The sequence below is a fragment of the Gadus macrocephalus genome, chromosome 13 (assembly GCF_031168955.1).
Source record: "Gadus macrocephalus chromosome 13, ASM3116895v1".
NCBI classification, from domain to species: Eukaryota; Metazoa; Chordata; class Actinopteri; order Gadiformes; family Gadidae; genus Gadus; species Gadus macrocephalus.
The window spans coordinates 4,308,743-4,333,114 of record NC_082394.1 but is presented as its reverse complement, the minus strand read 5'-3'; the positions used below and the strand labels follow the sequence as shown (position 1 = coordinate 4,333,114).

The 24,372-nt window shown below is 47.6% G+C and overlaps 3 protein-coding genes and 1 long non-coding RNA gene across 14 annotated transcripts; 1 reads left to right on the top strand and 3 right to left on the bottom strand.

Annotated features, from left to right (window-relative positions):
• The first annotated feature begins 9 nt into the window (after positions 1-9).
• On the top strand, positions 10-1,363 carry rargb (retinoic acid receptor, gamma b). The gene is made up of 2 exons (XM_060068568.1): positions 10-161; positions 999-1,363. Exons 1-2 carry the CDS (start codon positions 107-109, stop codon positions 1,346-1,348), a joined length of 405 nt encoding a protein of 134 aa, XP_059924551.1. The 5' UTR covers positions 10-106; the 3' UTR covers positions 1,349-1,363.
• Positions 1,364-3,563: 2,200 nt separating this feature from the next.
• On the bottom strand, positions 3,564-12,565 carry calcoco1b (calcium binding and coiled-coil domain 1b). 8 transcript variants are annotated; one of them, XR_009528595.1, is made up of 14 exons: positions 12,336-12,559; positions 11,073-11,212; positions 10,690-10,792; positions 9,932-10,149; positions 9,532-9,744; positions 9,051-9,199; positions 8,856-8,925; positions 8,029-8,283; positions 7,033-7,158; positions 5,294-5,389; positions 5,038-5,092; positions 4,833-4,932; positions 4,537-4,605; positions 3,564-4,266 (listed from the first exon to the last, which is right to left on the bottom strand). XR_009528595.1 is itself a non-coding variant. In XM_060068450.1 (14 exons), the coding sequence occupies exons 2-14, from the start codon at positions 11,202-11,204 to the stop codon at positions 4,259-4,261; spliced, it is 1,620 nt and encodes a 539-aa protein (XP_059924433.1). In that variant the 5' UTR covers positions 11,205-11,212; positions 12,336-12,565; the 3' UTR covers positions 3,564-4,258. The 8 variants fall into 8 exon arrangements, 7 of the variants coding, with proteins under 7 accessions (XP_059924433.1, XP_059924431.1, XP_059924430.1 ...); XM_060068450.1 differs by having other exon boundaries at positions 3,564-4,267; positions 4,507-4,600; positions 12,336-12,565; XM_060068448.1 differs by having other exon boundaries at positions 3,564-4,267; positions 4,507-4,605; positions 4,838-4,932; positions 12,336-12,565.
• Positions 12,566-13,680: 1,115 nt separating this feature from the next.
• LOC132470216 (uncharacterized) lies at positions 13,681-15,955 on the bottom strand. 2 transcript variants are annotated; one of them, XR_009528601.1, is made up of 4 exons: positions 14,807-15,955; positions 14,666-14,725; positions 14,064-14,604; positions 13,681-13,948 (listed from the first exon to the last, which is right to left on the bottom strand). It is a non-coding gene; the product is annotated as an uncharacterized LOC132470216 (long non-coding RNA). The 2 variants fall into 2 exon arrangements; XR_009528600.1 differs by having other exon boundaries at positions 14,064-15,955.
• Positions 15,956-17,244: 1,289 nt separating this feature from the next.
• On the bottom strand, positions 17,245-24,139 carry smug1 (single-strand-selective monofunctional uracil-DNA glycosylase 1). 3 transcript variants are annotated; one of them, XM_060068543.1, is made up of 2 exons: positions 23,129-24,134; positions 17,245-18,737 (listed from the first exon to the last, which is right to left on the bottom strand). In XM_060068543.1, the coding sequence occupies exons 1-2, from the start codon at positions 23,336-23,338 to the stop codon at positions 18,204-18,206; spliced, it is 744 nt and encodes a 247-aa protein (XP_059924526.1). In that variant the 5' UTR covers positions 23,339-24,134; the 3' UTR covers positions 17,245-18,203. The 3 variants fall into 3 exon arrangements, with proteins under 3 accessions (XP_059924526.1, XP_059924525.1, XP_059924527.1); XM_060068542.1 differs by lacking the exon at positions 23,129-24,134 and adding an exon at positions 19,170-19,632; XM_060068544.1 differs by lacking the exon at positions 17,245-18,737 and adding an exon at positions 21,092-22,799 and having other exon boundaries at positions 23,129-24,139.
• Positions 24,140-24,372: the final 233 nt, after the last annotated feature.

Here is a 24,372-nt window from a genome sequence, read left to right as displayed (position 1 = left end):
ACTCGCATGGACCCTGGAGGAGCCGGCCAAGGTGGACCAGCTGCAGGAGCCGCTGCTGGAGGCGCTGAAGATCTACGCCCGCCGGCGCCGGCCCAACAAGCCCCACATGTTCCCCCGCATGCTGATGAAGGTCACCGACCTCCGGGGCATCAGCACCAAGGGTCAGTCCCCGGCCCGCCCCCCTGGGGTCACGTGACCCGGCTCCGAGGGTCACGTGACCCGGCTCCGAGGGTCACGTGACCCGGCTCTGTCTGTGTGAGGTTATGTGTGTCTCTCTGTTTCTGGTGTCCCAGGTGTGTGTAGTTATGTGTCTCTGTGTCCCCGTTGTGTGTATTGATGTGTGTGTCGATGTCTCTGTGTCCCCGTTGTGTGTATTGATGTGTGTGTCGATGTCTCTGTGTCCCCGTTGTGTGTATTGATGTGTGTGTCGATGTCTCTGTGTCCCCGTTGTGTGTATTGATGTGTGTGTCGATGTCTCTGTGTCCCAGGTGTGTGAATAAGTGTGTGTATTGATGTGTCTCTCTGTGTCCGGTGTCCCAGGAGTGTGAATGAGTGTGTGTATTGATGTGTATCTCTGTGTCCGAGGTGTGTGTGTGTGTTAGTGTGTGTACTTAAGTCTCTGTGTCTCTCTGTGTCTGGTGTCCCAGGTCTGTGTAGTTGTGTGTCACTCTGTGTCCCCGGTGTGTGTAGTTATGTGTATAGTTATGAGTGTATCAGTGTGTGTATCAGTGTGTGTATTGATGTCTCTGTGTCCCAGGTGTGTGTATCAGTGTGTGTATCAGTGTGTGTATTGACGTCTCTGTGTCCCAGGTGTGTGTCCCAGGTGTGTGTATCAGTGTGTGTATTGACGTCTCTGTGTCCCAGGTGTGTGTATCAGTGTGTGTATTGACGTCTCTGTGTCCCAGGTGTGTGTATCAGTGTGTGTAACAGTGTGTGCATTGACGTCTCTGTGTCCCAGGTGTGTGTATTAAGGTGTGTCTCTCTGTGTCCCTCCCCAGGTGCTGAGCGGGCCATCACCCTGAAGATGGAGATCCCCGGCCCGATGCCGCCTCTGATCCGGGAGATGCTGGAGAACCCGGAGGCCTTCGAGGACAGCAGCAGCGAGTCCGGGGACAAGCCGGCCGCCAAGACCCCCGCGGACCCCGCCCCGAAGCCGTCGGCCCCGCCCCCGGCCCCGCCCCCGGCCCCGCCCGCCGCCCCCACCCCGACCATCAAGAAGGAGCAGGAGGAGCGAGCGACGTCGTGCTCCGCCCCCGCCGAGCAGAAGAGGAGGAGACAGAGGAGGGGGGGGGGGGACAGCGAGGAGGAGCTGTGGGGGGGGGGCGGTGGCGGGGCTGCCGTGAGGTGACCCCCACTGGGGGAGAGTGTGGGGGGGGGGGGGGGGGGGGAGGGAGAGAGAGACTTCACACGAAGATACCCCCCCCCCGTCCCGGGCCGACCCAGACCCCCCCCCCTCCTCCCCCCCCCCCCATCCGTGTATATAGGTCAATAGGTCAGGACACACACACACACGCCCAGCGACACACACATACACACCAAATGAACATGAGGGAGGGAGGGGGGAGGGGGGGGCAAAGCACTAGAGCCAGTGGAGGAGCACTGGGGGGGGGGGGGGGGGAGGGGCTGCAACATCCGTACTCTGCCAAATACAAGACTGTCCGATATTGTCAGCATGGAGCCAGACCCCCCAGGGGGACTGCGGTGAGAGGGGGGGGCCGGCGGGGGGGACGCACTACCGCCACATCTGGAACACTGTCTCCTACGCCGTGTTCAGAGGGTTCACCAGCACCTCCTCTATCGGAGGCCTTTCAGGACCCGCCTTATTCCTTCATGAAATATAAACATTATTTTTCTATTTCTATGTTTTTTTTCTCCTTCATCATGTAGACTTTCTTCGTATGTTGATGTGCCCATGGGTGGGCGTGGCTCAGCGCTGTAACCCGTGGGTGGGCGTGGCTTAGCGTCGTCCATGTGGGTGGGCGTGGCTTAGCGTTGTCCCTGTGGGTGGATGTGGCTCAGTGTTGTCCCCCATGGGTGGGCGTGGCTTAGCGTTGTCCCTGCGGGTGGGTGTGGCTTAGTGTTGTCCCCCATGGGTGGGTTAGTTTTTGCGCTGTCCCGTGGTGGGCGTAGCTTAGCGTTGTCCCTGTGGGTGGGCGTGGCTTAGTGGTGACCCCTGTGGGTGGGCGTGGCTTGGCGTTGTCCCCCACGGAGGGAGGAGGGAGGAGAGGGCATGGCCTAGCGGTGTATTTGTTTGTTTTTTGTTGTATCATTGTCATTGAGTCCTATTAACGTTTGATGGGAGAATTTTTTATTGTTACGTTATTGTTAGTATTAATTTCTCAAAGAGGCATCAGCACAGTGAGGCCGAGAGCGAGGCCGAGAGAGAGAGAGAGCCTAAACATATTGATGAATATCAGGTATGCAGTTTAGCTCAGATCTTTTCGTAGCTTGCGTGCCGGACCGCTGAGCTGATAATGCTGAAGATATGACGGTTATGAAAAAACAGGAACATTACATGTACAATAACTCAGGGTGACGGCATCAACGCGGGTGCAGTATTTAATAAACAACCAATATTTGGAGATATTCCTGCACCATTTACGATGGATTCTGGACCGACCAGGATTTGATGCGGCAGGAGACACAATCACTACACAACACATATCCTTCACAGACAGCTCAACACGGCCTTACTTACAACGTTACGTTGTCTCTTAACGAGGAACCACAATCCTAGGTGTGGTAACACTCCAAATCCATCATTCTGTTCACACACAGATAGACACACAATATTTGCACAATTGGTACCTCTCTATCCCGATCACAGCTTGGACGTTTTAACGGATGATTTTACAAAAACATGCTGAAGGTATAAGCTTTATTAAAATATATTGTATTTTTGTTGGTGTGAAATGAAATTCTGAAACTACGGATGCAAGATGAACACTAAGGGCCAAACGCCTGGGTAGCAGTCTGAGAGGGTTTTAAAAGCAAGACTGCTGGAAAAGGCTTAAGAGTAGAGATGGACGTGAGTTAATGGTGAGGCGAACAGCATCCTCTGACCCATTCTCCCAGACGATGCATTTAGGAACCCGATGAACATTTGTGCACTTTCGTGTTCCATATTGTCAAAGTTAAAATATTTTATGATGTAAGATTTATTCTAATGCTAAGGATGTCTTTTTTCTTTCTGTTACTTGTTTTGAATTCTTTGAATATATTTGTGTTAATGTTTGATTATTACAATATATCGTTTTTTCTCGGAAGCTCGTTATTATGCAAAACCTCTGGAACTGATTATTCAGGGATCCTTTCAGCCCATGAACTCTTAACGTTGACCTTCGAAGCCAGGGCGACCCTACAGAACCGATACCAAAGAACCGGACTTCCAAACGGTGGCTGATGCTTTATATGTTGATGAAAGTATGTCAAACTTTTGCTGGATTGTTTTGACTGTGATGTTCTTGTATTTTGATAAATAATCGATTTTTAACAGATGTTTCAACTTGTAATCTTTGTTATCCCGTAAAACAATTCAACGTAACGTGATCCAAAGACAAGACTCCGGTCATGGCATTTATTGATCCTTATGAAAGGAGCTTCCAAACACAATGGATTAACACTCGTTCAATCTCCCTGACTCCCTCAACTCTCACTCCATACAGAATTCAACAACTCATTTCACAGGTGTACCAGAATTCACACACATGCAGAAGTCATGAGTAGCATCCTAAAAAAATACATATTTCCAAACTCATCATATAATCTAAAAACAAATTAAAGTTTAAAACAAGCATTATATATTACCCAACTCATCATATAATCTAAACACACATTGAAGTTGAAAACTTGTATTATAAATTACACAAAGCATCATATAACCTCAACATATTGAAGTTTAAGACATGAACCAACAACACGAGGCATGAATGTTAATCTGGAGATGTTGAGCTGGAGAAGTTATGGACCTTCTCAGTCCTTGTCTCTTTCTCTACCGTCTCTTTCTTCACGGTTAGGTGTGATGTAACACTGATCCAACTTCAAAGGTGCCCACTTATTCTACAAATTAAGTCGCACACAAATGTTCAAAAGCTCTGATAATTTGGTTTTAAGACATTCAAAGTACGAAGGTATAATATACACACTTCTACTGGCTCACTGCATCTCAGTACGCCAGAACACATGACTAGAGACAGTAGATCCTAACGGAGATGATCAGTAACCCTCAGTTCTCAATGTCACCACAAGAGGGCGCCAGTCAATGATCTGTGGAGGGACAGAGAATAATGTGTTAAGACTCTTACAAACGGAGCTTAACATGACAAGCCTGTTTGACATTCCATGTTGTATCTTAGAACTAGCTATTCTACTGTCAGTGTATCCCTCAGAAGAAGTTATCCAGAACATTAGTGCTTATGCTAGGACTTTCTGTAAGCCAGTGCTCTATCTGAAGTGTGTGTGTGTGTGTGTGTGTGTGTGTGCGTGGGGGGGGGGGGGGGTCAACCCAGTGGTTCTCCTGGTCTCTCGGGGGATCACCTCAGCAGACGAGGTGTTAAGGCGCAGCCAGCGGTCCGACTTCCTCGCCCTCAGAGTCAGACTCCTGCTCTTCCATTCAGGTTCCAAGAGACACCAAAAGAGAATGACGTAAATATAACATAGTTCAGAAGAGGGGAATAACAGAGTATCAACTATTGACAACACTGAGTATTAACTATTAATTACACTGAGTATTAATAACCCTAGTACTACGAGTACTAACTCTGAAGTAAGCAGCGATTTATGTGTTGTTGTGGCACATAAATACACACACACACACACACACACACACTCACCCCACCTGTGTGTCTGCGTCGGGAGCGTTGTCCGTGTCCCCCTCCTCTCCCGGGCTCTCCGGCGTTCCGGACCCGTCCGGACTGAGCCGGCCGCCATCGGCTGAGGGGAGAGCAGCGTTCGTTACCACCGTGTGTCTCTACCGCTCCGTGAGCTGAGGTGTCAGAGCGGGGGGGGGGGGGGGGGGGGGGGGGGTAAAACACTCACAGCGTGGGGGGATGCCCAGCCTCTGCTCCAGGTGACGCACGTAGCCTTCCAGGTCCTGCCCGCCACGACGTCAGCAGTACCGGGGGTGAGATATGACATATAAGGCCTGTTAAGCCCTTTGAGCCTATACCGCTGTGAATAAGGGCTATACAAATACAATGAAATAAAACCGAACTAAGAATCTTCAAATCAATTAGGTCTTTCTTCCAAGGTTCCTGGACCTTTATAAAGCGGTGTCCCAGCGGGGGGCCCTTGCCTGTCTCTCTACGTGCTGCGGCTCGCTCTCCTTCTGCACGGCCCTCAGCTGGGCCCTCAGCTCCTGCGCCTCCCGCTTCGCATCGCCCAGCGTCGCCTGCAGGGGGCAGCGATGCTGAGTTTAGATGCAACATGATAAACAACACGACCGTGTTTTCATCGGGGACCGGAGCGGGGGGGGGAATCCGAGCCGGTCTGACTGGACCGTCCTCACGCTGCGGCGATCCACATGAACGCGGTACCAGGAAATGTTTACGGCATACTTGTGTCACCCTCGTGGCTCTTCTGGCTGTTGCCAATACGCTAATGGATACCGGGACTCTCTAAATCGACGCCACTTCGACCTGGGCGGGACTTTACGTCCTACGTCACTCGCTATGGGTTTGCATGTGTGCGCGTAGCCGTTTGTCTCAGGGATCTGTGCACGAACTCCCTTGCACTACAGATTACGAGCGTCAGTGTCGTACGCGATGGAGGGTGGGTGACATTCCTACAGTCTGTGATGATAGGCTATATTTCTACAAATGACTTACTGTTACTAGCGATTAACATGACGAAACAACACGAACTAAGCTAACATTAGACAATAGCCATACCAGATAACGCCATACCAGCTAACCCTAACTATTTCTATTAAACTCTGAACCATTTTGCAACAGGCAACTGTGTGTTGGTGCGTCTTATTGCTTCCCACGTCTGCGTCTGCGTCTGCATCTCCCACTCCTGGCTAATAGTTTCAGCTTTTGTACTGTATATCAGAAATGATCACCCTGTACCACACTGCTGACTTGTTGATGTTTTGTGAGCACTCACGCATTTCTCTAGGTATCTTAAGTTTCCTACTGGAGTCATCAAAACTTTGGACTTTGTTATTGTAAGAAATATTGTGTTGCAAAAACACTTTGTGTCTTACCCTTAGCGTTACCCTAACCTTAACCCCAGTAACATTTCTTCATCATAAACTACAAGTTACGCAAAATGGCATGCAAACATCCAGTCCAATATGAAAGAAAAAAGCTAGCTTCATTAAGGAATCGAACCCCTTATCCCCGCGTTAATGAGTCGTTCTCTGACCACTAACCCATCAGGTCTTAGTACATGCGATTCAAGAGTTAACCACTTGACAATCTTTAAACTTCGGGTTCCTAGAAATTGTAAAGACAGTGATGTGTGTACATTGTGCGAGTATCCGTCACTCGCGATGTGTGTGCAGTCCAAAATGAAAGAAAAAACCTTGCACCACTAGGGAATCGAACCCCCAATCATCAGTTGGTCGTTGGTATCTGTAAACAAAGAGATCGCATTTTGTTTAACTGCTAACTAACAAACGGGTTTATGAGTTCACTGAACAAAGATTATGGAAATAAAAGACCACTTTTCCATCAGAAAAATCATCAGAACCGTTATTACCAACCCATTACACTAAAGCCAAAACCTTTCTCACATGCACACCCATCGCGAGTGACGGCTATGCGCACACATGCACACCCATAGCGAGTGACGTAGGACGTAAAGTCCCGCCCAGGTCGAAGTGGCGTCGATTTAGAGAGTCCCAATGGATACCACTAGCGTATGTTTAATCACTGGGATTTCTCCATGCGTAATATGAACCAGTCAACAGAGTTCCTGGAGGTCTAAGTGGCGTACAGCAGCTTCTATTTTAAAACCCTTGATGCGTTTACCCTCCCGGTGTTGACACCCAGCAGGATGTCAACACCGGATGTTGACGGACTGACTCACCCTGTTGCACTCCTTCTGCCGCTCCAGGTCCGCCTCCAGCTCCTCCCTCTCCCTCCGCTCCTCCCCCAGCCACTCCTCCCGGCACTGCACCTCCCGGCTCAGCTGCGCCACCTTACTCTGCTCCACCTTCAGAGACAACAACACGTGTTAACACTGCTCCACCTTACTCTGCTCCACCTGCAGAGAGACACTAAACACATGAACCCTGCTACACCCTACTCTGCTCCACCTTCAGAGAGACAACAACACGTTAACTCTGCTCCACCTTCAGAGAGACAACAACACGTTAACTGCTCCACCTTCAGAGAGACACTAAACACGTTAACTGCTCCACCTTCAGAGAGACACTAAACACGTTAACTCTGCTCCACCTTCAGAGAGACACTAAACACGTTAACCCTGCTCCACCTTCAGAGAGACAACAACACGTTAACCCTGCTCCACCTTCAGAGAGACAACAACACGTTAACCCTGCTCCACCTTCAGAGAGACAACAACACGTTAACTCTGCTCCACCTTCAGAGAGACAACAACACGTTAACTCTGCTCCACCTTCAGAGAGACAACAACACGTTAACTCTGCTCCACCTTCAAAGAGACACTAAACACGTTAACTGCTCCACCTTCAGAGAGACACTAAACTCGTGAACACTGCTCCACCTTCAGAGAGACACTAAACACGTTAACCCTGCTCCACCTTCAGAGAGACACTAAACTCGTGAACACTGCTCCACCTTCAGAGAGACACTAAACACATTAACTCTGCTCCACCCTCATTTGAGACACATCAAAACATTACCACTGCCCTTACAATTAACCTAGAGATGGTTAGTGCTTGGCACTCGGTTCTATGAACATCCTCACTGTACCGACAGAGATATATTGTTGTTGCTCTTTCTTCTGACAAATGTTCTTATTGTCAGTCGTTATGGATAAAAGGGTCTGCTAAACGCCCTCCATGTAAATTAAACCCTGCTGTCGTCCCCCCCCCCTCACCTGGGCGGCCTTGCGGTAGGCGTCCCTCTCCTGGGCCCAGCTGGCCTGGCCCTCCTTGAAGGCCAGCTCCTGCTCCGAGAGCTGCAGGGTGAGCCGGGCCGCCTGCAGCCGCGTCTGGTGCAGCTCCCCCTGGGAGGCCCCCCGCTGGAGCCCCAGCTCCCCCATCTCCCGCCGGAGGCCCTCCCCCACGCGCTCGCTGGCCTCCAGGCGCTCCTGCAGCGAGCGCACCGCCGCCAGCGCCGCCTGGTGCTCCACCTGTCAGGGACACCGTCAGAGGACATTACAGGTGGTGCGGAAACATGAAGCACTTTCTCTGAGGTTTAGCTTCTCCGCCTGCGTCGCAATACGTACACTAACCAAACAGTACCGTCAACATACAATAGACTAAGTATAGCTAACTTACTTATCATACAATGCATTAACTCAGGCTTATCATACAATACACAAACTATTTTTAAATGAGACCAGTACGTGAGTGCACTGAATTTCGTTGTACTTCTGTCCAATGACAAATAAATATATCCTATCCTATCCTATAAAATCAATCAATTTCCTTGAGGGAGTCATCCCAAAAGGATCAATAAAGCCTAATCTAATCTAATAAAATTCCTTTATCAAACAATATATAACTCACACTGTACAATTGGTTTTAAGACTAATGGTTGAGTCTGTCTGTAGTAGTCATAGTTATTTATAGTATTTGTCGTTTTTGAGGCTCTGTTTTGTAGTTTACTCTCTAGGTGGTTTTGCTAGTTTAAAATCTGCTGCCGGGTCCTCGTCCCAACGGTGTGACCATTTCATTCGTCAACAGTTCAGCCTTCATATACCTGCACGGCCTTCCTCTTCTCCTCCTCGTACTTCAGCTGGTCACACATCTTCTTCACCCTCTCCTTCATCCTGACGGGGGAGAGGAGAAACAGTACATGAGCTGGTTCTACAGAGGAGACACGGTACATGAGTAGACCTGGTTCTACAGAGGAGACACAAGATGAGGGACTGGAGGCCCTCGTCGCCACGGTTACCTCTCCAGGGCGGTGTCCGTCTCCCTCCCACAGTCGCTGAGCACCTGCACGTCTTCCTCCAGCTCTCTGATCCGCTGCTCGTCCTCCTCCTTCTCCAACAGCAGCTGCGTCAGCTCCATGGACAGGCTGTCTCCCGTCTCCTGCACGTCCTGTCACACATCGGCCCGTTACCCCTCACGTGTGACGGGCCGATGCTTTCACTTTGTATGACTGATCGATTCATCCGTAGTCTAATCTGTGTGTGTGTGTCTGCGTGCCTTTGTGTGTGTGTCTATCCGTCCGTGTCTTATTGTGTGTGTGTGTGTGTGTGTGTGTGTGTGTGTGTGTGTGTGTGTGTGTGTGTGTGTGTGTGTTTGCGCCACAACAACACACAAACCACTGCATTCTACACACTTTTGGGCAGACTGCTCATTACTTGTGAGTCACATACAGCAACCAACATAAGGTCCCATGATTCCCTCTCCCGTGAGTCTCTCTGTACCTTGTTCCTTCCCTCCACCCTCCTCAGCTTGTCACAGCTCTGGCCCACGTCCGCTCTGAGCTCAGAGATCTCCTTCTGCAAGGCCGCCCTCTCCTGCTCCCACTCGGCCCGCTCCGTCTCGTGTCTCTGCGTCTCCTCGTCCTTGCCTCTCTGGGACAGCTCCAGCTCCAGCCTCATGCCCTGCTGGCCCTTCAGACTGTCGTCCAGCTGGCTCTGGGAAGGAGAGAGGCACGGGGAGGACCAACGGGGTTGAGGAGGATGCAGTACTGCTACCGATTGGTCGATTGGTTTCGACCAATCATGTCGCTGGAGGCGGGGCTCGTAAGCGCTTCATTGGCCAGCAGCGAAGACAAACTCAGTCAGCTGTGTCTGTGGACGCCCAGTTAACGGTCCAACTAACCTTGAGGAGCTGGGCCTTGGGGATGACCAGGAGCATCTCCTCCTCCTCTTCGTCGCGCTCTCCTTCCTCCTCGTCGCGCTCCTCCGTCACTGTCTCCAGGTCGTCCAGCGGCTCCGGGGAGCAGAAGGTGAAGGGAGGGCTGCGGGCCCAGACGAACCCGCCCTCGTTCACGTAGACGAACTGGTACTGGGCGGGGCCGGGCCGGGGCAGGTAGAACGCTGCTCAGGAACCAGGGATGTTCTGTTAGCTACTTGGGTCAGCTAACAGGGTGAGCTAACAGGGTCCGCTAACAGGGTCCGCTAACAGGGTCCGCTAACAGAGTGAGCTAACAGGGTCCGCTAACAAGGTGAGCTAACAGGGTCCGCTAACAGGGTGAGCTAACAGGGTCCGCTAACAGGGTCCGCTAACAGGGTCGGCTAACAGGGTCGGCTAATAGGCTGAGCTAACAGGGTCAGCTAACAGTGTGAGCTAACAGGGTTGGCTAACAGGGTCGGCTAACAAGGTGTGCTAACAGGGTCCGCTAACAGGGTGTGCTAACAGGGTCCGCTAACAAAGTCCGCTAACGGGGTCCGCTAACATGTAATGCCATTATGAATCTTTCATGAATCTATTAGAAATAGAATTGGCTAACCCTAACTAACAAGATAAAAGAATTCATATGCAAATAAAATAATGTTACTTTAGAGAATTAATAACTAATTGTATAATGTCAAAATAATATACTAATTATTTTTTGTAGGATTGAAAAAACCTCGTACCCTGAAAGACGGCACAGCAGTTGTGATGGACCCCTTTAGAGCGGCCCTCAGGGACAGGAGCCCAGGTGTAGGTGTGGTAGTTCTTCACCGAGGACCAGCCCACCTGGAGACCCCCAGAAGACCCCCAGAAGACCACCAGGACAGTCAGACCAAAGACTTCAGAACAGTCACACCACAGCTCGGAAAAGTCAGACCACAGACCCCAAAACAGTCACCCCACAGCGCTCAGAAAACAGTCAGACCACAGCTCAGAACAGTCAGACCACAGCTCAGAACAGTCACGCCACAGACCCCAGAACAGTCACACCACAGAGACCAGAACATCACACCACAGCACCAAAGACAACCAGGAGTGGGTTGCCTCCCTCGTGCGCTCTGCTCACCTGGAAGAGGCCGACCCAGTCCTTGGAGCTCCAGCGGTGCTGGGAGGAGACGCTGTAGTGGCAGTCCACCCTGGTCTCAGGGAAGTACGTCTGGCCCACGTTACGGAACACCACGCTGGCCGGTTCCCCCATAGTGCTGTCTGGAGGGAGAACAGCGACATGCTTTAAGGGGTTCAGGTGGCAGGCCAGCCCAGAACAGGCGGTGAAACATGACACTTAGGACTTGTATGCTGGGGGCCATGGTAGCGGGGGTCTGGGTTCCAAGGTGTTGGTGAACAACAGTCTAAAGGTTTCTGAGAGACAGGGGATATGGTGTATAGTTCAGAGGATGTACTTCCGGGAGCTTGCATCCACTCCAGTGGAAAGAAGCTGTCCTGATCTGAACTGTTCTCTGGGTGAGGCCAGAGTCTGCTTCAGTGGACGGCCGTGACTCAACATCTGCTCCCTCCGGGCTGACCCCTGCATTGCCAAGTGAGTATCAATCCCTGCCAATAAATTGATTCAATCCCTGCCCAGTAAGTATCAATCCCTGCCCAGTAAGTATCAATCCCTGCCCATAAAGTGATTCAATCCCTGCCCAGTAAATTTATCGATCCATGTCCCGTAAGTGGATGAATCCCTGTCTAGTGTCTAGTAAGTATCAAACCCTGTCCAGTAAGTATCAATCCCGGCCCAGTAAGCATCAATCCCTGCCCTGTTAGTGTATCAATCGCATGGCTAGTTCCCCCATGCTGCTGTCCAGAGGGAGACCACCGAGATGCTTCAACGGTTTCTGGTGGCCGGCCAGCCCAGAACAGGCGGCGAAACATGACACTAGGGCTGCTATGCTGCCGGTCATGATGCTGGGGGTCATGTTTGTGGGGGTCTCGGTTCCAAGGTGTTGGTAAACAACAGTCTAAAGGTATCCAACGGATAGTGGATATGTTCTATTGTTCAGAGGATATATGTCACTGCTGAATGTAACAATGGCCGTTCTTCTGGAAGGTAAAATAATTTTAAAAATAAAAATCATACCAAAAAATCCCCTAAAGCTTCACTGCAATGAATGTTCAGTTCACACCTTCAACGAAATGGTTGTCTGGTGGTTGATTAAGTTTCTATATTTCAAATAAAATAACATTTAAGATAAAATGTCATCATACATTATAATGTAAACTAAATATATCCTAGATGTAACAATAGTTCTCCTTTCTTACAATTGTGACTGACAGATTGAGCTATTAACAGAGTTGTAACTTTCATGAACAACCTTTCAGAACTTACCTGAAGAGTAGATCTTAGGGTGTCCAGAAAAGTCTGATTAAATGTTGGGCTGCATATGCCTTGGAGGTCGCATTCATATAAACTGAGCAGTCATCTGTTCAGATGAGGGACTTGTAGCATGTGGACTGTGTACCAACACAGTGCGCTCACACTCTCATGGGAGATGTAGTCCCGCAGAACACATACATAACGCATACCAATGTGCGGCGATTCAGAGTATAGACTACATCTCCCATTTCAGAAAGGCTCAGACATGAAACATGAATGTGCTGCTATTGCTCTAGTTGTTGCACAATGTGTTTCTCAGTAGCAGCAGGGAGGCAGTATATTTACGTATTTTAAATCCCCCTGGAAAATTATTAATAGCATAAACCTGCCAGCTGTCTGAATACCAATTAATTTACTCGCACAGAAGTGTGCATGTGTGTATGCATGTGGTGCTTCTGTGTTGAAACCCAGAAGAAGAGACGGTGTGTGATCGTCTTACAGAGGGGAATTTGGTTAAAGCATGATCATTACATAACACATATCCGATCACGTGCCAACTGTTTACGGGTCCAGGGAACGATAAACAGGTCTAGGTAAAGGGCTGGTTCATCACGCGTAGGCCTGCATCCACTCCTGTAGACAAGTTGACCTGAACTGTTCTCTGGGAGACCCTGCTTCGACGGACAACCCTGACTCAACATCTGATCCCTCCTGACTCCAGCACTGCCCAGTTAGTGTCAGTCCCTGCCCCGTTAGTGTAAAAATCAATCTTTGCCCAGTTGTATTAATTCCCGCCTGTAGAAATCTGCGCATAAATGCCTGCAGTCTGCTGTATTGTAGCCGTTTTTCATGACTTACTTTTCCCACAGATCTCAATAAACATTTCAGAGGTCCTAAAGAAACTATGAAGGTCACCTGGGCTCTTTGACCACTGACCGAAAGGAACAGCCCGATACTCAACCACGGCCTGCCTCAGTTAACTTGCATCGGTGAGGCTTAACCGCGCCATCAACCAGGGATGAATTTACACGTGAAGGTGATGCAGGAACCAGTTTACTGAAAGCCTTCATCTTTCCAACTTTCTAGTTCAATCATGAATTGTGACGTCATGTATTTCAAAGTATCTTCCTTTGACGCTGATATTTAGAGATGCACAGCTGTTTGAAGTCTCAGAAATGAGACCTCCCCATCAGACTAATGAAGATGCGAAGAACAAAATTTGATAAATTCTGCATACAATGCAAAGGAAAACACTCCCAACATATTTTATGCAAACATTTATTTTGTGAAAATTTTGGAACAATGACGTCAAACACTGATTACTATTGAAGTATCCACATGTGTAATCATCCAATACGTTTATTTCCACTCGCAGCAAACAAGAAGCAGCAACTCGTCCCTGGAGGATCCACAACCCTCTGCAGACTGGGCCTTGGTGTCCACCAGCGAATGCCGACTCTGAAAGGTCTGATGTGGACGGCACCATAGCAGACTTCATGTCACGGGTCACTCAGCGGAGGTCCAAAACCTACGACTTCAGTTTCAACACATGAAATGCACCTTTTTCTTTCCATGGACCATGTTCCCCCACCCACCTGGTGAAGCTGCGACCGGCCAGGTACCTGCTGGCTCAGGACACAAGGAACAAGACTACATTTAGCAGTGTGTTGATGTACTTTTCAGCAACTCTGTATGCTTACATTTACAAGAGAATACAAAAAAAAAAAGCCCACGACTCACGTGGGTTTCCTCCCATTAGAGGGCGAACTGAAAGCTCCCTGCTATATTAAGTACCAGTCTCTTCTGTGACCAGCTAGTACAGCTCAAGATGAGCCTTAAGTGTCGGTGCAACACACTGGTCCACCTGCAGCAGCTGCTCAATCAACATCATCATCATCATCTTCCGGCTGGGAGTAGACTACCATAGCCACTACCCAAACCCATCACTGACCACTTGGTACCACCAGGATGGGGATAAACTAGCCCGTCTTAACACAAGCAGTCACTGCCACACCTGCAGCTGACTCGTGTAGTCTACGTACTTTGAAATTGTGCATTGATGCATCAATTTCTATTCGGCGCTCTAAAGGGTAAACTTGACCCAAGACCAATCCTGAACCTATACCTAGTGAAGGAGAATGTTTGTTAATAAATACGAGTGTAGCTAGTCTCAAAAAGAGCCACATTCTATCAAGCAGAGAAATTTAACAATTTGTTTTCCAGCATCATACCCTTCCACATCCATCAGGACCGCTGAAGCTGGCCGCCCGTCCTTCAGCTCCTAAAGATACTTTGATTTACTCCTTTAAAACACCGTCAACATGCATGGAAGTGGCCCTTACCTCCCAGGAGGGGCGTCAACCGGATTCATCCTCCTCAAGACAACCAGTCGATGGATAAATCTGCGAAAGATCAGTTACAATAGAGTGACCAAAGGGTCAAAGGTTGAAACACAAAATGGCATCATCATACTTTAGACATACCGTTTGAGGAGAAGTTGAAGTCTTGCTCATCAGGGGTATAAATGCTCAGGATACTGACGGTACCATCAATGAGGAACGCCTTCATTATTTGATATTGGGCTAACTTAACAAAAACATGAATTTCCAAAGTCGCAATGCTTAGCAAATCAAGTAGATTGTAGCTTAAAATAACCTGGACATTTATTCAATGCAGATTCTAAATCTGCAAATGTTACCAATGAAACCACATCTTAAAACTGATGTTCTACAGATAAATGCTGCCCAGCCCGAACCCCACTCCTGGTTTACAAGCATCTTCATGATGAAGTCTAGCATGAGCCATGCCTGGTAAAAACCACATGCATGAAGGTTAATACGTTAAGTCTTACCATCAAGATACTCAGTTAATCTCTTAATAATGTTCACTTGCCTTTATGGTACAAATCTTCCAATATGCAAATGACACACCGAACTTCAAAGTGAAATGTACTGAAGCAGCTGAATTTGCCAGTGAGGATGTTTCTGGTAAATAAAGTAATTTCTAAAAGACATGCCATCAGTCTACTAATACAGAACTAGAAATGCACAGCACCCACCTTTTAAACCTAACGGAACACAAATCTCATGACCGTTGCGTTGGACTAGTGATGCCTTCCTCACAAGTCAGTCAGCGGCCTGTACAAACAGCCCTGCCAGCCAATCAAATGTAGGCACAGAATTAAATGCAGCCTTGCACAGGATGTCCTTTATCCAGTGGAGCTTGTGATCAGAGCTTGACAAGTTGTTTAGAACACCAAAATATGTTGAGACTTGTTAGAGGGAAGCTGTCAAACATTGGTCCGGTTGACATTCCTGGTTGATTTCAAAGTTGCGACAACTTCTCCTGGATCCAATTCTCCCCACCATCGCCGGCCCCTCAACCATCGCCGGCCACAGGTCTCCCAACCATCGTCGGCCACAGGTCTCCCAACCATCCAGGCCACAGGTCTCACAACCATCGTGGCCACAGGTCTCACAACCATCGTGGCCACAGGTCTCACAACCATCGTGGCCACAGGTCTCACAACCATCCAGGCCACAGGTCTCACAACCATCGTGGCCACAGGTCTCACAACCATCGTGGCCACAGGTCTCACAACCATCCAGGCCACAGGTCTCACAACCATCCAGGCCACACAACCATCCAGGCCACAGGTCTCACAACCATCCAGGCCACAGGTCTCACAACCATCCAGGCCACAGGTCTCACAACCATCTAGGCCACAGGTCTCACAACCATCCAGGCCACAGGTCTCACAACCATCCAGGCCACAGGTCTCACAACCATCCAGGCCACACAACCATCCAGGCCACAGGTCTCACAACCATCCAGGCCACAGGTCTCCCACCAATGTTGTGACAGACGTTATGGGGGGGCCAAAGGGGCCCCCCCATAAGTCAATTGAGTCAGGCACAGTGTAGAGAACAACCACCACAACACTGAAAACATTACAATCAGCAAGGCAGCAAAACAGTGGTAGTAGCATGTTGAAGTTTGCGGGGGGGAAGCAAGGCTAATTTCACAATATAATACGCCAAGAATTTAAGGTTCTGCAATTACGTAAACCTGAAAGTTCACAATTAGGCTTTTTCATCAAAATACAATCTGAATTCGTAAAAAATAAATAATAATCAGCAGAGAGGTTTTAAGCCCATGTATGCAGTTTAGTAATCCACAACACGGCTCACCTGAAGCCAACAGCCCAAACAAATCAATTAAACTTCACCCAGGTCATAACTTCAACAAGCTAATAAGGAATAGTATTGGCTTGCTCACTGCGGTGTCAGTCGGTGAAGACTGCGCTGGTGACCACGTGGTCCGGCTTGTTGAGTCAGAAGAACCGCGTCAGGTTCCATGGAGGTTACAGGGTCTCGAGTTTGGTAGTGATAAAAAAAAAGTATAAAAATACCAGCTAGAGACCAAGCTTGCAGCTGGTTTGCCACCACCCAAGGCAAAAATAAAAGAAACACAACACCACGTGATTGCCTTAATATAGGGGCTGAGTGACAAACCTGAACTTAATTAGGAGCTAATGAGATAGACTGCGCTGTGATTGGCCACAGAGAACGCGCTGTGATTGGCCCCAGAGAATGGGCTGTGATTGGCCACAGAGAACGCGCTGTGATTGGACATGAGACATTGCAGAGATAGGCCTACCTATCATCATTGGTGGAACATTTGATGATGAATAATGGCTTGCTTTAATTATGATAAACTCTTTCCCATCGGTATTGGATATCCATGTCCTTGTGACAAGTTGCCTGAAGATTATTTGTCTTCAACAAACCTTGCAATCACATTCATCCTTAGTGACTCATTAAGTAAATTATTAATATTATTAACCGTGCATGAGATCTGATTTACACTGTAACGGGTTTTGCAATCGATTGTCAACTGTCAATCGTCAACTGTATTCAAATCATTTTGAAAATATTTTATTTAAAATAAAGGAAGCAACAAAACATGATAACTTTCTTGACAAAGTTTTTAAATACGTTGAATAGTATTAAATTGTGAAAACAAAAAGTGTATTGTGTTCAGCACAAGGAGGAAATGAATTAAATATGGTCTTTGAGAAAACCAATGGAGTGGTTTTTCCCGTTAGTGTAAAAGCAGAACTATTGTCAATTAGGAGACAATGTCCTAGAGAGCGACTGGGATCTCCTCATGATGCCTACTGGGTGATACTGGGCATCAAACCCAGTAAATAATGGCTGTTCCTTTTCACCTAAAATGAATAAAACATAAAAAGGTACATGTTGGTACTACCTCTCTTCAAGGCATCGAGATGATGCACATATTGCAAAAAAAAACAGCTCTTTGGAAGATTAGTGTTCCTATACCCATGATTTAAGAAAGCAGTCTTTCAATGACTTTTAAATCCCTTTGAATGCAAAGGAAAACCCTGCAGGTTTATGCTAGCTGAGCATAAGATTTACAGTGCAGATGCGATTCCAAATAAATATCTAAAAATGCTCCCCTGATATATATTAATAAAGAGTTAACTGTCTTTCCATTAGTGTCAGAAATCAAGATAGATTAAGCTAAAAAGAAGGCTTTCCAGAAGGCTTTTCCCCTCAGCTATTGGGGAATAAAACAGCTAACTGGTCCCAGTGCTGCGAGTTCAACATCCACCATGACGAGGCAGTTCTCACTGGTCCCAGTGCAGTGAGTTCAACATCCACCATGACGAGACGGTTCTCACTGGTCCCAGTGCAGTGAGTTCAACATCCACCATGACGAGGCGGTTCTCACTGGTCCCAGTGCAGTGAGTTCAACATCCACCATGACGAGGCGGTTCTCACTGGTCCCAGTGCAGTGAGTTCAACATCCACCATGACGAGGCGGCTCTCACTGAAGGTACACTTGGCCCAGGGGTCACTCGTTCCTCAAAAGAGCAAGGACACCCAGTTCCTCCAGCGTAACCATAGCGACCTCTGCCCAGCCCTTATTGGCTTGAGGGTTCCTGGGGGAGGGATGCATGATCCCCTCCACCCTCACGTCGCCCATACCGGCGGCCGCCAGAGCTTTCCTCGCCCGGTGCTCCGCCACCCGTCCCACGCCGATCACCATGGTGACCCCCAGCGCCCGGACCGCCTGGCACAACGCCGCGTCACACAGCGCCAGCAGGGCGTTGCGCTCCTCCACCGCCAGCTCCGGGGGCGTGAGGTTCTTGCCGCTCTCAGCCATGAACATGAGCGGGCACAGGTTGTGCACAAAGCAGTGGCGGAAGAACCGCTGCGGCTCCCCGCAGAGCTGCCGGAAGAGGCCCCAGAAGCGAGCCCCGCTCACTTCGCTCTTGGTGCTGGCCAACCCTGTGATGAGTCTCTTGGGGTGCTCCTCCGCGGGACGCCCCACCTCGCCCGTGATCCCGAACCAGTCGCGCACCACGTTGACCTCCCCGAACGGGACCTGGAGAAGGGAATAAAAACGTTACATTAAAATTTAGGGGATTTTATCAAAAGCGACTTACAACGGTTCATGCACACATTCACTCCCCGACGGCGTAGTCAACGATACAAGGCCAACTCGCCAAGTCAGGGTGAGGCGTCTTACTCAGGGACACCTCGACACTCAGCTAGGAGGAGCCGGGGATCGAACTAGCAACCTCCCGGTTACCAGTCAACACGCTGTACCTACTGAGCTACTGCCGGACGAAAACATTGCATTTCATTGCGTTTGTTCCTTAACTTGAAGTCGACAGCTGTAGCCTAACTATAGGCTACGCGTTCATATTAACATCAACTATCTATGTATCACGAAATTCCTGCAAAACAGTCAATGGTGTGGTTAATATACTCAATAAATTAAATGTATTATTATTATTATTATATACTTCCTCACCCCCGTCTGCGCCATGCCGAAAGGCCCGGGGTTCATCCCCAGGAACAGGACACTCTGGCCCCCCCGACAGAACCTCTGGACGAAGGCTTGGTGTGGCTCCCAAGCGTACTGCAGCGGGCGGTACACGTACCGTACCGGGGGGCCGAACCCCAGCCGGTCGAGGTCCGCGTTCAGCCGCAGCTCAACTTCCAGAAAGGCTCTAGCGCTCATGTTGTTGGTGGGTTTACAAATATGGGACAGGCTTTCGTTTTCCTCCCCGTGACCGGGAGGTTAATTTCTGGGCTGTTCCCCGTGGTTCATTGTTAGCTGTCCGGTTATAATTACCCTGCATTAAAAGACAAGGTACGATGATTCTTCACCTGTCAGTCGGGCTATATTCTCTGATTTCAGCCATTTGCAGAGGATCTGGTTGCGTTCCTTTGTGTTCTTCTTCGGGCAGCCTTAGAAACGCGTGCTATACTGCCCCCTGGTGGACACTCACCGACCTGGCTGGACTCATGCGGCCCGCCAAGCTTTAATCGGTGGCTCTCATCGCAGCCAACGGGCGATTCTAGGTTCTGACTTTTGGGGGGGCTCAGTCTCAGGAAGCCACAGGGGTATATGAATTATATAAGGGGGGGGATTTTTGAATATCGTAGATGGGATTTCCTGCATTCTGCTACATTTTAGGGTGACCTGATCCTAAATTTATTCTGGTGGGGGGTAAATCGATCTATTTATCTATCAATCCAACACATTGTATATTTTTGAACAGTCTGCTGGTTTATTGTCAGAAAAGCACAAACCTTTTGTAACCTCAGTTAAACTCATAATACCAATGAGTATTTCATCCCAGAGGAAAGGATTAAACACATTGTGGCTAGTCTCTAGCTCTTAAAAAATAAATAAATTGTTTAAAACGTAACCTTTTTATCTGAGTTATAGACAACACTTTTGTAAATGTAGTATTATGTAGTATTATATTATCCATGATTTTTATTTTGTCCTGTCCGACCTTTATTTTCTATACTATTCTGTTGTATGTCTAAGCCAATAGCTGGCAGTGTCATCTAAATAATGCGGTTCTGAACCACTAACGTGGTGAAAGGAAAAAAGACTGTTTGGATGAAGGAATAATCAAATGGATGTGAATTGTAATCACAAATTTGAGGTATATTAAATTTCCTTTGCGCAAGTTTCCCTCCAAAATGACCATATTTTCCCCTTTTTTTTATGTTTCTTGAACACACTGGTACTAGATTAATAATATGAGAAACAGACCACTATTTCGGGAGCACTAAATTATATCGCCTCACTTTCATGGACCCATACAGTTTTATAAATTGTATCAACATACATTTTTATAAAACTTGTGATGCAAAAAAATCAACAATGCAACATGATAGCCTAATACTATGAGAAACAGACCACTATTTCGGTAGCACTAAACTATGTTGTCTCACTTTCAGGGACCCATACATTTTTATAAAACTTTCGATGCAAAAGAAATCTTGTTCTGATGCAAAAGAAAAAGGGTGATATTTTTCAGTTTAAAAAAACCCGCTGGCATTATTTTATCAGCTGAGGGCGTTTTCATTGCCATAACAACGTGAGCTTATCAAGTACAGCATGTTCTAGACCAGTGGTTTTCAATTATTTTCTGTCATTCCAACTATAGGAGGCGCCCTCCCTGAATTGCAATAGCCTACTATATTGAGAACCTGCTAATATTTATATATTTATCTGTACAAAACAACTGTAGGAGTTGCTTGCACCAGCATTGTGCATTCCTTATTATCAAATAGATTCATAAAATTAGCGAAGATAACATCTGCAACAACTTAAAACAATTTCCAAGTTCAGCTTATTTACTAAATTTGTAACGTTTGAACAAGACAGCCAAGTCTGTGTGAATCTCAAAACAGAGAAACAAGAGCAAATGATTCACTGGGGTTTGCATTTAATTAAAAATATGTTTAAACAGTAAAAATTGGTCACTTGTCAGCTTCACCAGCTTATTCCTTTTCAAAAAAAATAATATATGTTAATCTTTCAAGCATGAATAAAGACACGAAGTCCCTCTGTCATGACTTTGTAAAATCAAAATTCTGGTAAAACTTCTGACCCTTGGTATTATGTTTATTTAAAATTCAAATAAAATAAAATAAGTAAAATAAATAAGACACTAAGTCCCCTCTGCCGTTTGCGCCCCTCCCTCTGACACCTTTTATCAGCTGAGGGCGTTTTCTTGAGTCTCATGTATTAGAACATGTTGTAGGCCTACTCGTTGATTAGCTCACGTTGTTATGGCAATGAATAAGCCCTCAGCTGATAAAATAATGAAACTGAAAATTATCACCCATGTCAACTCTTTCTGCTCCCTGCACCTTATCATGCTTATCATGCTGCGCAGCATTACAAGCCTCTGCCGACTAAAACATTTAAGAAGAGGCATAGATAGAATCGCCTTGTGGTCAACTGTCATTTAATAGACATCTGACAGATTATGACAAGGTTTTGAAATAATAATAATTATTATTACCTGGTCATGTTATAACACAGCTGGAAATCGTGGATTTTCTGATAAAGACTAGCTAGCCTCTTGGACAGACGCAACAGCAGAAACTATGTTAGGTGCTTCTCATGATGCCTACTGATGGATACTGGGCATTGAACCCAGTAAATGATCAGTTTATTTTCGCCTAAAATAAATAAAACATAAAAAGGTACATGTTGGTACTACCTCTCTTCAAGGCATCGAGATGATGCACATATTGCAAAGAAAACAGCTTTTTGGAAGATTAGTGTTCCTATACCCATGAATTTAAGAAATGGGTCTTACAATGACTTTAAAATCCCTTTGAATGCAAAGGAAAACCCTGCAGGTTTATGCTACCCGAGCATAAGATTTACAGTGCAGATGCAATCCTAAATAAATATCTGAAAAATGCTCCTATGCTATATATTAACTATTAGTGTCAGAAATAAAGATAGAATAAGTTAAAAAAAATAAGGCTCTCCAGAAGAGCCCCATTATTGTGGAATAAAACCGCTCACTGGTCCCAGTGCAGTGAGTCCAACATCCTCCATGATGAGACAGCAGGTACACTCGGACAGTCACTGGTCCGTCAAGAGAGAGAGGACATCCAGTTTCTCCAGCGTAGCCATAGCAACCTCTGCCCAGCCCGTATTGGCTTGAGGGTTACTGGGAGAGGGATGCGTGAGCCACTCCACCCTCACGTCGCCCATACCGGCGGCCGCCAGAGCTTCCCTCGCCCGTGTCTCCGCAAACCGTCCGACGGCGATCACCATGGTGACCCCCAGCACCCGGACAATCTGGCACAGCGCCGCGTCACACAGCGCCAGGAGGGCGTTGCGCTCCTCCACCGCCAGCTCCGGGGGCGTGACGTTCTTGCCGCTCTCAGCCATGAACGATAGCGGGCACAGGTTGTGCACATAGCAGTGGCGGAAGAACCGCTCCGGCTCCCGGCAGAGCTGCCGGAAGAGGCCCCAGAAGCGGCCCCCGCTCACTTCGCTCTTGGTGGTGGCGAACCCTCTGACGGGTTTCTTGGGGTGCTCCTCCGCGGGACGCCCCACCTCGCCCGTGATCCCGAACCAGTCGCGCACCAAGTTGACCTCCCCGAACGGGACCTGGAGAAGGGAATAAAAACATTATATTTAGAAGATTTTATAAAAAGTGACTTACAACGGTTCATACACACATTCACAACGTTGCAAGGTGACAGCCAGGACTAATGAGGATGATGCGACATGCTCATGCTCAGGGACATTTCAACACTCGCGAGGAGGAGCCGGGGATCGAACTAGCAACCTTCCGGTTACCAGTCAACCCGCTCTACTTGTTGAGCTACTGCCGCCCGAAAACAAAATATTTACAAATTTGTGAATTAAACTGACTTAAATATCTATGTATCACGAAATTCCCGCAAAACATTGAATGATGTGGTGAAAATCCTCACCCCCGTCTGCGTCATGCCGAAAGGTCCGGGGTTCATCCCCAGGAACAGGACACTCTGGCCCCCCCGACAGAACCTCTGGACGAAGGCTTGGTGCGGCTCCCAGGCGTAATGCAGCGGGCGGTACACGTACCGCACCGGGGGACCGAACACCAACTGGTCGAGCTCCGCGTTCAGCCGCAGCTCAATCTCCAGAAACTCTCTGGCGGTCATGTTGTTGTGTCTGAAGGTTTAGAAATAAGGTTTCGTTTCCTCCCCGTGACCGGGAGGTTCATTTCTGGGCGTTTCCCTGTGGTAGCTGTTCGGGTTATAATTACCCTTCATTAAAATACAAGGTAGGATGATTCTTCACCTGTCAGTCCGGGGGCCTCTACTACGAATAGTCAAAACTCCTAACCTATATGCCTCAATTACTTAACCTTTGTGGAAAAAGTCATCGGGTCAAGGAGAGATGAAAAGGTGCTTCCTTTCGAACACAGGAAAAGACAGCAATGTTTAAAATTAATTCGACTCCACTTTTCCCAACCGAAGTCATTGCACGACGGGGAGTATTGCTGACCTCTAGCGTCTCTAGGGTGGAACGACAGTTTTCCGAAATTGGACGACAACAAGCGCTCTTTTAATCCATGCGTTCTTGTATTGATTTCGATCAGGTTGTCGCCAGCAGTGAGAATCACTTAGGTCGGACTTGGCCAAACTGGAAATATTTTAGGCCACTTGAATCCCAATTCACATGTGAAAAAAAAATGCTCAACTTATGTTGATGTTGGAATTAACTTCCCCCAGTAGTCTCTTAAATGTGAAGTCGGCATTTAATTTTCTTACGGTGTATTGTGTGCTTAATAACAAGCAATAAATGATTTCATTTCTATTCAAATAATGCGTTTCTGGAATTGGTATGCATTATTATCAATTGTATTTTCTTCTATTCTATTCCTCTTCGTTACCGTGTCTCTCATGCGTCTTCGCATAGAGTCGGTAAACTTCGTCGGGGGCATGTTGCTTTAAATATCCTTTTAAAGGCACCCAGTGCAACTTTCGAGGCTTAAAAATAAACATTCAATTTCTAGTCTTTTTTACACGTAGTAAGTTTCAATAACTCCATACCATTACATACCGACATTTAAGCAGCAAAGATGAGACGTCGTTGTGTGGTGAGAACTGATACAAAATCGATAACAACAATGCCGCCATTTTCTTTATTTTTTGTAACCTACAATAAATAAAGCAGGCTTCCAGTCAATGGA

Excerpts from the sequence above, each read along its gene's own strand:
- smug1 (XM_060068544.1), bottom strand. The coding sequence starts at position 23,338 with ATGACCGCCAGAGAGTTTCTGGAGATTGAGCTGCGGCTGAACGCGGAG. Across the intron at positions 22,800-23,128 it reads TCGGCATGACGCAGACGGGG|GTCCCGTTCGGGGAGGTCAA; the intron begins GTGAGGATTTTC and ends TCCCTTCTCCAG.
- calcoco1b (XM_060068447.1), bottom strand. The coding sequence starts at position 11,204 with ATGGGGGAACCGGCCAGCGTGGTGTTCCGTAACGTGGGCCAGACGTAC. Across the intron at positions 9,745-9,931 it reads CCAAGGCCCAGCTCCTCAAG|AGCCAGCTGGACGACAGTCT; the intron begins GTTAGTTGGACC and ends TCTCCTTCCCAG. Across the intron at positions 5,390-7,032 it reads GGCAGAAGGAGTGCAACAGG|GCGACGCTGGGCGATGCGAA; the intron begins GTGAGTCAGTCC and ends TGCCCCCTGCAG.
- rargb (XM_060068568.1), top strand. The coding sequence starts at position 107 with ATGTTCCCCCGCATGCTGATGAAGGTCACCGACCTCCGGGGCATCAGC. Across the intron at positions 162-998 it reads CCGGGGCATCAGCACCAAGG|GTGCTGAGCGGGCCATCACC; the intron begins GTCAGTCCCCGG and ends GTCCCTCCCCAG.